We start from the raw sequence: 11,120 nt of genomic DNA on the forward strand, positions 1-11,120 counted from the left end.
TTCAGAAAGCAAATTCAGTCCTTTCTTCCAAGACCAAGCTCTTTAAATAAAATAATGTGTGTAAAATACTTAGCAGAGTGTCGAAACAGCAGACATGAAAGTATCAGCTCCTTTTCTCCTTCCCCTTTATTCTTATCACTATTCACAATAGTTTAAATATTCATCTAGATCTTAACGGAATTGGTATTTTCACTTTTAACAATGAAATAAGCTTTTTATTATAAAGATATGTCAAAAGGAAAGCTGTAGTTACAGAGAAATAACTAAGCTAATTGGAAATAAACTTAGAAATGTAAACTATATAATCCTTGCTAGTGACAAATTTTAAAGAAATTAATCTTGCCAGGATTAAATTAAGGAATTGGTTTCATACTTTGTAACATTCCTACAAAAGACACATCGTGTGCCCGAAAGTTTGACCCTAATGATGTTGCAGAACAGCAGGGACATTTAATTTCTAGTAGAAAAAGCCCCAGCAAACTTCTTTAATTAGATTTTGAACTAAAGAGAAGAGGCTCATGGGTCCTCCCTATTCGCGCAGTGATTTCCTCACACTTCAATATTTTCATGGGCTCTGGCTGTTTAATGCACTAACAATAACTATTCCAATGTTATTCTAGGGAGCTCCGTTGTTGAGCGAGAAGATGTACCAGCCCATTTGGTGAAAGACATTCGTAACTATTTTCAAGTGAGCCCGGAGTACTTCTCCATGCTTCTAGTTGGAAAAGACGGAAATGTCAAATCCTGGTATCCTTCCCCAATGTGGTCCATGGTGATTGTGTACGATTTAATTGATTCGATGCAACTTCGGAGACAGGAAATGGCAATTCAGCAGTCACTGGGGATGCGCTGCCCAGAAGATGAGTATGCAGGCTACGGTTACCATAGTTACCACCAAGGATACCAGGATGGTTACCAGGATGACTACCGTCATCATGAGAGTTATCACCATGGATACCCTTACTGAACAGAAATATGTAACCTTAGACTCAGCCAGTTTCCTCTGCAGCTGCTAAAGCCACATGTGGCCAGCTCCATTCTTCCACACTGCCTACTACATTCCCTGCCTTTTTCTTTCAGTGTTTTCTTAAGATTAAATAAATAGCAAACTTTCACCTATTCATGAGTTATTATTGAAACCTTAAATCATAAAGACATTTAAAAGAATTGTTTTTCTAACTGGAGGAGCTCTAGTGCTAAGTAATGGTACTGAAAATGGATATGATTTTCCTTTACTTATGTAAAGGACCTTATTTGGTATGAAAATTTTATAAAATATGCATTTATAGCTCTTTTTCTTATTTTTGTATTATTTGGTAAGTGAAAACTCTGTTAAAGATCACACCACAAATGTTTTCAGGAAACATCTGAAAAGATAAAACAAAGAACAAGTAACTTTCAATACTTACTGAAATTGACACTTTTTGAAATGTCAGTCTGAAAATAATTAAGATATCTCTGCTTTGTATGAGTTTCTTTTATGAAACTTGATACCACAGGAGTCCAGTGATATTGGTCACAAAAGCCAGAGAAAGTACCAAGCCCAGCTTTGTTATCATAGCCACTTTCTGCCCAGCTTCTGTTATTTTTAGTGTTTTTTCAGATACAAATCGGGGTCCAGGAAATCCTCACCAGAATCTGGCACTGCAGCCAGAGGTGACACTTCCAGAGTTCTAGTAGGCTGCTATGGAATTTCTGGCATGAAAATTCTTGACCCCTCACACTTTACCCTCTGTACAGCACAAGCATACCATGGAGATATTAAAGGATCAGTTCCAGACCACCATAATAAAATGGATATCGCGATAAAGTGAGTCACACAAAATTTTTGGTTTCTCAGTGCATATAAAATTTATGTTTACACTCTTTTGTAGTCTATCAAGTGTATAATAGCTTCATGTCTTAAAAATGTACATATTTTATTTTAAAAATACTTTATTGCTAAAAATTGCTAATTATCATAATCTTTTTGCCTTGATGTTGATGGCTGCTGAATGATCAGGGTGGTGGTTACTGAAGGTTGTGGGCGACGGTGGCAATTTCTTAAAATAAGACAGCAATGAAGTTTGCCACTTTGATTGACTTTTTCTTCATGAAAGATTTCTCTGCAGCATGTGATGCGTATGATAGCATTTTACCCATAGTAAAACTTCTTTTGAAATTGGAGACAATCCTCTCAAACCCTGTTGCTGCTTTATTAATGAAACTTATGTAATATTCTAAATCCTTTGCTCTCATTTCAATAATGTACCTAGCAACTTACACAAGAGTAGATTCTATCTCAAGAAATCACTTTCTTTGTTTATTCATAAGAAGCAAGTCTTCATTTACTAAACTTTTGTACCGAGATTGCAGCAATTCAGTCACATCATCAGGCTCCACTTCTAATTCCAGTTCTCTTGCTATTTCCACTGTATCTGTATCAAAGCTTCCTCCAATGAAGACTTGAGCCCCTTAAAATCATCCATGAGGGATGGAATCAGCTTCCAAACTCATTAATCTTCATATTTTGACCTTCTCCCATGAATCACAATGTTCTTAATGGCATCTAGAATGGTGAATCCTTTCCAGAAGGTTTTTAATTTGCTCTGCCCAGATCCAATAGCGGACTCACAATCTGTGATAGCTATAGCCTTACGAAAAGTGCAAACCACTCCTTGATCCACGTGCTGCACAATAGATGTTGTGTTAGCAGGCATGAAAACATTAATCTCCTTGTATATATCTGTCCAAGTTCTTGGGTGACTAGGTGTATTGTCAATGAACAGCTACACACACACACACACACACACACACACACACACACACACACTTTTTCGAGACGGAGTCTCACTCTGTCACCCAGGCTGGGGTGCAATGGTGCGATCTTGGCTCACTGCAACCTCCGCCTCTGGGGTTCAAGTGATTTGCCTGCCTCAGACCCCTGAGTAGCTGGATTTACAGGCACCCACCATTATGCCCAGCTAATTTTTGTATTTTTAGTAGAGATGCAATTTCACCATGTTAGTCAGGGTGGTCTCGAACTCCTGACCGCAGGTGATCCACCCACCTCGGCCTCCCAAAGTGCTGGAATTACAGGCATGAGCCACTGTGCCCAGCCCGAACAGCAATATTTTTAAAAGATTCTTTTTTTCTGAGCAGTAAGACTCAAAAAGTGGGCTTAAGATATCCAGTAAACCATGCTGTCCATAGACATGCTGTCATTCAGGCTTTGTTGTTCCATTTATAGAGCACAGGCAGAGTAGATTTAGCATAATTCTGAAAAGTCATAGGATTTGAGGAAATGGTAAATGAGCATTGATTTCAACTTAAAAGTCACCAGCTGCATTAACCTCTAACAAGAGAGTAAGCCTGTCGGGTGAAGCTTTGAAGTGAGGCATTGACTGCTTCTCTGTAGATACGCATGTCTGAGATGGCATCTTCTTCCAATATAAAGCTGTTTCATTTCTTTTGAAAATCTATTGTTTAGTGTAGCCACCTTCATTAATTATCTTAGCTACATCTGCTGGATAACTTGCTGCAGCTTCTAAATCAACATTTGCTGCTTTACTTTGCACTTCTATGGATGGACAAGGCTTCTTTTCTTAAAACTCACGAACCAGACTCTGCTACCTTCAAACTTTTTTTCTGAAGCTTCCTCACTTCCCTTAGCTTTCATAGAATTGAAGAGAGTTAGGGCCTTGTTCTGAAATAGGTTTTGGCTTAAGGGAATTTTGTGGCTGGCTTGATCTTCTATTCAGGTGACTCAAAGTTTCTTCATAACAGCAATAAGGTTGTTTTACTTTCTTATCATTCATGTATTCACAAAGTAGCACTTTTAATCTCCTTCAAGAACTTTTCCTTTGCATTTACAACTTCGTTGTCTGGCATAAGAGGCTTAGCTTTCAGCCTGTCTCAGCTTTTGACACACTTTCCTCATTAAACTCATTCATTTCTAGCTTTTGATTTAAAGTGAAAGATTGCAACTTCCTTTCCCTTTAATACTTAGAGGCTATTTTAGGGTTATTAATTGATCCAATTTCAATATTGTGTCTCAGGGAATAAGGAGGCCTGAGAAGAAGGAGAAAGATGGGAGAAAGGTTGGTTGTTGGAGCAATCAGAACATACACAACATTTATTAAGTTTATTGTATTATATAAGTGTGGTTCGTGGTGCCCCCAGTAATTATAATACTAACATCAAAGATCATTGACTACGGATTTTAATAACAGAGATAATAATGAAACAGTGTGAAATATTGCAAGAATTACCAAAATGTGACACAGAGACATAAAGTGAGACATGCTATTGCAATGATGTCAACAGACTTCCTTGATGCAGGGTTGCCACAAACCTTCAATTTGTAAAAAATGCAGTATCTGAGAAGTATAAGAAGATGTGACTGTACTTACTTGCTAATGGACCTATTACCATACTGACATCTTACAAAAAAAATTACAAGGAAGGAGATTATATCCAGGGATTCTCTTTGTTTTCAAGGCAAAGGTTACCAAGTTACAATGGACCAAAGTAGCTGGAATGCAAAGGAGTATAATCCTTGTCTTGGAAAAAAGAGCATTTGTTTCAATCATATGGCATATCAAAGTAATCTTTCTCCCTTCCTCCCTTCTTTCCTTGCTGCTTCTTCTTTTTTTTTTTTTTTTTTTTTTTTTTTTTTTGGTCTCACTTTGTCACCCAGGCTGCAGTGCAGTAGTGCAATCTTGGCTCACTGCAAACTCTGCTTCCCTCAAACAATCCTCCCACCTCAGCCTCCCAAGTTAGCTGGAACCACAACCATGCTCCACCATGCCCAACTATCCTCACTTCTTTACTACATTTCTTTTTTCAACAAGTATTTATCAAGTAATATTGTTAAGTAATATTTATGAGCTTCCGCATTTAGCATCATGATGGCACCATCCTCTAACAATAATGGGAAGGCTATTTTCCACTATTATTAATCATTCTCCAAATCATTTTGGTATTATTATTAATTCTAATAAGTATAGAGATTAATAAATGCATTCAAACCACATGTGAATATTTGCTATAGGCTTATCTGTGCCTACTGTATGTTCAGATTTGTCTTTATATCTGAACTTTGTTATAAATAAATGACAGTAAAAATGGAATTTATAGTTCAATGAACTTGACAAATCACTTATTCTGCCATTCATTTTCCATAAAGACCATTCATTCTTCCTTGTTTTACAGGCAACTGAGCTCCAGAAAGCTCAGGTGACTTTAGAACTCAGTTCTTAGTATGTGAGTTATGCTCCCATCTCACCCCTCTTCCTTGGTGGAACACTTTCCTCCTCATTTTTTCTTGGACAGTCTGTACAAGCTGCTCGAGGTGTGCAGGAAAGTGTGCCACGTCGAAGTGTACTGCTTTTAAATTTCTGCCAGGATGAAGCACAGCCCAAAGTTGCCAATAAAAATGGATTTCTTTATCTTTGTTTCTGAAATTGTGTGATGACAATTTCTAAGGGCCCAAATCATCTCAATTTCAGGGAATATAATAATGAGGGAGCCAGGAGCAGTGAGGGGCTCGCACCTGCTAATACCAGCACTTTGGGAGGCCAAGGTGAGAAAATCACTTGAGCCCAGGACTTCGAGACCAGCCTGGGCAACATGGCGAAACCCCGTCTCTACAAAAAATACAAAAAATTAGCTGGGCACGGTGGGGTGTGTCTGTGGTCCCAGCTATTCAGGAGGCTGAAGTGAGAGAATCACTTGAGCCTAGGAGGTCGAGGCTTCAGTGTGCCATGATGGCACCACAGCACTCCATCATCCTGGGTGACAAAGTGAGACCCTGTCCTCCCACCAAAAAAAAGAGGGAGCTTCATCTCTCAAGAAAATGAATTACATAGGAATAACAGAAAATTTTACTCTCAGAATAATAGGGTTCCAGCTCCTGCAACCAAAACAAGATAGTACTTTTTTACAACCTGAGATTACTTTTTCAAGCATTTCTCCAGTTTCACTGGCACTGAAGTAAGAGTTAGCAATGCATCTGAGCTTTTCTTCCTCTAACGAGCAGGCAGAGCAGTCATAGATCATCATTTGGAGGACTATAAAATAAGCCATAGCTTAGCAAAAGGACCAAAATACATTCAGAGGAGGATGCTATTGGTAAATGTCCTCAAAGCCTATAATCTGGAAAAATACAAGGGTATATCTCTGAAACTGTGAGGATTAGCAAACTAGCTAACCTGAATCTCTGTCTTCTGGTAGTATAGACGAGGTAGTTTCAAATCTGAGTAGTTTCTCCATAAAAGCATTTCTTTCCAAACATTTCTTGCCAAACTCCCAAATAAATGAGAAAAATAAAATACAGTTTTATAATTTTCAAGAAAGATTATGGGATTATGGTATTTAGAAAGAAAAGCATTCTGTAGAGTTGGGGAAATCCGGAAGACTCTTGAGGACACAGCTTTGCTGAAGTTGCTGGTTGTCACAAGACTCTTCAAAAACTACTTTCCATCAGACATCTCCCAGGGCTCTGAGGTGAATATTAATTCAGCAGAAAGATCCTTTTCTGCTACACAGGCAGGAGGTCCAGACACAGGGGAGTGGGCACAACCCAGCTGGTCTCATTTTCTATAATATAGTTAATAATGAAGCTCATACTTTCTCAACTTCTAGAAGCCTGGAGGATGAAAGCAGCCCAAGAGTAGGGTGAATGATGGCCTCAGCTGGCCCTTCTTAATGTATCTCAGTACTGAACGTGTGGAGATTCTAGAGAAATAGAAGGCCCTTAGAACGAACCTCTGTCGTTTCTCTGCCACCACGCTCCCTGCTCTCCCTGCCAGATTGCTTTTCTTTCCTTTCTCTTCCTTGGCTGTCCTTCACTTCATGGTGTGGGGTGTGCAGATGGCAGGCTGTGGCTTGGTGAGTGCTCTTCACTTCAGGTCAAGGTGAGGCACAGTTAACACGCTAACTACTTTTCCTCAGTTCTTTCCCAGTTGTGCAAAGCTCCTGATGCCAGACTTCCTCTTAAATTTGCACATTATTAAAGTCCAGAGTTAAGATTTGGTGATGAGGGGCAAAACGCCAGCTGTAACAGAAATCAATGGGAATCATGAAAAGGCCACTGGACTTGGGAAAACTGGGTGCCTGTCCTTGCCCTGCCATGTACTTACCTGTGTGACTGGAGGTGAGATGTTTTACCTATGGGCCTCAGTTTCTCATTACAAAATGACAGAGAGGACTAGATACCTAAGTTCTAAGTTTGTGACATTTGTGAATTTTTCTTTGCCCTTTGTGAGAAGAGTGCTAAATTTAGAGGCTTCCTGTGGTTGAATTGATGTCCAATTCTCAGGGAACCCAGACTTCACAGTTCAGAACCCAGTTCCAGATTTTTGTGGGAATGGGGAAAGGTATTAAATAACTCCATTGAATTCTTTCCTGCATAATGCATTGCTGTGGTTGAGACTCAATAAGGTCATCACCTCCAACACACAGAACCCCTCATCATCTCCTTACAGCCAGACTGGAACTTCCAAGGACATCAAGTTGGCAAGGATTCTGAGCATCCTAAATATCTAAAGAGTCCCTCTAATAAGGCACATATTTGTTCTTCAACACAATTTCCTAACTTGAGACCACAAATGCGTAATCTCTCTAATATCCTAAAGCTTGGACAAACTGGGCAGCCCCTGAGCAGACCGCACAGAGCTTAAATGTCAGTGCTTTCCTTCCAGAAGGCAAAAGAATGATCCTACACCTCCCAATCCATGGGTTGATACATGTGCCAAGGGAGCCTGGTGAAGAAGTGGGTGATTTTAAATAGCTAAGATTGCCCATGGGCAAACGTTCTTTGGCTTTTCTCCTCTGCAATAAGCATGCCTTCCTCTCTCCTGGTCCTTTTCTCCTTTCCCAGGCCCCTCTATCAATAATAATTCTGGCTCTCAGATGACTACAACTGATTAGGTGTAACTGATAGGGTAAAGGTGACACCCTTCCCAAGGCTATCTATAATGCAAAAGGATATCCAAGAAAAAGAGAGGTAGGGAACACCTTGGGAAACCATTTCTGGAAGACAGCCAGTCCTTGCTGTAGACAAGCCTCATTTTCCTTCCCCCAAATGTTAAAGAGTAAATTCCTCCTGTAGCCTTAGCTCTCTTTTCTATCTTTGGCTTGCTTCTTATCATGAACTATCTTTAGACTGCCCAATTAGAACAGGGTAGGCAGAGGCAGGAATATGCCCAAATTTGGGAAGAACTGGTTGGGAATAGTTGAAAGCCTTGATATGTGCAAAGAACCATTTGATCAACCCAGTTCTTAATACAGGATACTAACTTAAAGTTTAGACTCAAGTTATATGATAATTCAAACATTTATTGTATTTATACTATTTTATATGGTCTTTTCCAGGAACCAGGAATACAAAACTGGTATTTCTCTGTACAGAGGCTCAGACTAGTAGAGAACAGTTAGGTACACTGTTAATTATAAGCTAATATGTATCATCAATTATGGGTTTTTATGGGGCTATGGCAGGTGGAAGGGACCAGGGAGAGATGATGAGTGATGATGGTTATGTAGTCTTTCGGAGGATGGAATTATAACATTGCTCTTCCTTTCAAGCACCACATGATTTAGCAAGTACTTCATATTGGCTCCACCATTAACATGGTCAATGGCTTCTGGATACTCACAGTTCAGGCACAGTTTCTCCTGAAGATTTTTTACTTCTCCCATCTTTAAGAAGTTGTCTGGATGTCCATGAAAGATGCTGACATTTGTATTAATTCATTAAAAAAACACCACGCCCTCCCAAAATAAACTACATAAAAAGTAATGAATTCATAGAAGAAAATTTCACCAAGATTGAAACTAGAGAATATCCTTAGACTTGCACTTTGAGCTTTGAGAAATGTGTGCCTATTCACCATTCCAACATGAAGAAACTCTGCAGTAGGAAAAAATAATTAACACACTTATAGTCTACTGCCCATGCAAGGATCAGCTCTGGCTGGGAGGCCAAAGATGGGTGACATCGTTATGCTCTGCCTTTATTTTTTCCTTCTGACCCACTTAGCTTCCTAATTGGAGGAAGGAGGTGTGGTAAAGCTATATGAAGACTATGGTTTAATTAGACCAGAAAACACTGTCATAATCTCTGGGGTCATCAGAATGTCCAGGTTTGTCTCTTGGCCAAGATAAGGGCAGTGGGATTTATGATGTGTTGTTTACAGTCCAAAACTACTCTGGTGATTACCAGGGTCAGTTTCTTTAATGATGGTTTCCAACTAGCCTAACACATTAAGTAAGCCTAGCTGGTAACATGACCAGAGAGACATAAAGACCCTGTTGGGAATGACTTTGAGCTCTCAAAGTCAAGATTTCTTACACAAATCTATCAGCTGGAGAAAATGAAGGCAGTGTGGTATATGTGTGCAAATAAGGACATTGTGAAGCTTAAGTATGGAATGTCTCTTGGACCTCTGATGTCATCTGTATTCTCTTTTTCTTCATGTACTATATCCTTTGCCTGTAAATAAAAGGTTTATTTGATTATGCTGTGTGGAGTCTGGTTTTGCAGGGTGGCATATGTATATTAACATATATACAAAATATTAAATCTAAAATGTTAAAATATTTTATATTGTATGTTAAATGTATAAGACATAAATATAAAACATATAAAATATTATATAGTATTTATAAGTATAAAATATAAAAAATTCTAATTACCAATTTCACAACTTTAGAGAAAAGTTGTGTGCTGCTTTCAAGGAACTTCACTTAACCAGATTTCTCACCAAATTAGGGGGCTTAATCTAAAACAAGGGAAGAAACTAAAATTCAACTGATATTTCCTCCTCACAAACAGCAGACAGTAGTGATTGTGTCTGTGTGGAACTGGCTCTCAAAGCAGGAGTTTCAAGCAATGTAGAGGAAAAGCACACACCCACAAAATTCCCTCACTGCAATTTTCTATGGCCCCTGCCTTCCTTCTACATCCTTAAAGTAGCTTCCAGCCCCTTAGAATAAGTTAAAGATAGCATTCAAACATTGTACAGGAAAAGAGGGATTAGGTAAGGAAGATTCTATCTATGCTATTTTTTTTGGCAAATATTAGGCCCAACTGGAATGTTAAACTCTTTAAAGATGAGTACACAGGAACCTTAAAGAAAGGGCCTATGTAAAAGGCATACAAACACTCAAAAATTGCTTACCTACAAAGAAAATACACAGTCACTTAAAATAGAGCAGGGAAACCTTTAACTTCTTGGTAATTCTACATGAAACAAAAAATATTAATTTCTGATGGAAAAAAAGAGTGACTCAAATTATTTTCCAGACAAGTTGTCCTTTGTATTAAATGGCTACAGAAAGTAATAAAAAATGCAAAACCTCTTTGAATAATAAGACAAATAGAAAAAGTCTGGAGTTAGTAAATAATTATTATATGCTGAAGATATATATACCAAACTTCAGGAAATTTATCAGTCAAAACTCTTTCAGAAAAGAAAAATCTATTTTAAGACTGCTTCCAGCTGATAGATGAATTAGCATTAAAAAGTTATGAATGAGGAAGTTATGTCATGAACAAATTAAGTTTAATTACCTGAGATAACTGGGATTAATAAACTAAAGGGCAAACTATTCATTGTTGAAAAAAAACTATATATAGTAAAACATTTTTTAAAAGGAACTTACAAATTAACAAATTATGACAGCATAAATTCCAAGTGGCACCACAATTTTATATCCCACTAAGAAAGTATGCTGCTAACTAAAAACAATGCCTTTTTATTACTTAGAATTTGTATTTTATATTTGTTTAAAGACTGCCTAAAGACTGATTTATCATGTATCACTCACTAATAACATAAAAGGGAAACAATAAGCTAAATAAATAAAGCTATTCCTAAAACATTTTCCCATTTCAAGCCAGAATCTTTTGAATCACTATTTGATTCACTGCTGTAGATGTCTGAAGTTTTCCACACAGAATAGTTCTCTGCACCATTGAGAGAACTGAGGATGCGCCTAATTTCTTAAGGGAGTTAGTTTCTCTGCTGTCTCCAGGATTTTTTTTCTAAGCTACCGATACCCATTCTGTATAATTTGAGGCTGTCATGTTCTTGTTCTTAACAGGAGGCATCAAAGGAAGATTTTTAGACAAGTAA

General features: G+C 38.1%; 1 protein-coding gene across 4 annotated transcripts in view; it reads left to right on the plus strand.

Annotated features, from left to right (window-relative positions):
- CCDC80 (coiled-coil domain containing 80) overlaps positions 1–1,825 on the plus strand; it is a 36,445-nt gene extending 34,620 nt beyond the window's left edge. For 2 of the 4 annotated variants that reach the window (XM_011973108.1, XM_011973110.1), the window contains exon 8: positions 621–1,280. In XM_011973108.1, the coding sequence (XP_011828498.1) occupies positions 621–967 (347 nt within the window). In that variant the 3' untranslated portion in view covers positions 968–1,280. Of the gene's footprint in view, positions 1–620 lie in introns of all 4 variants that reach the window. The other 2 variants (XM_011973109.1, XM_011973112.1) reach the window with 2 other exon arrangements.
- The last annotated feature ends 9,295 nt before the right edge of the window (positions 1,826–11,120 follow it).

The sequence above is a fragment of the Mandrillus leucophaeus genome, unplaced genomic scaffold, assembly GCF_000951045.1.
Source record: "Mandrillus leucophaeus isolate KB7577 unplaced genomic scaffold, Mleu.le_1.0 Scaffold1342, whole genome shotgun sequence".
Lineage (NCBI taxonomy): Eukaryota > Metazoa > Chordata > Mammalia > Primates > Cercopithecidae > Mandrillus > Mandrillus leucophaeus.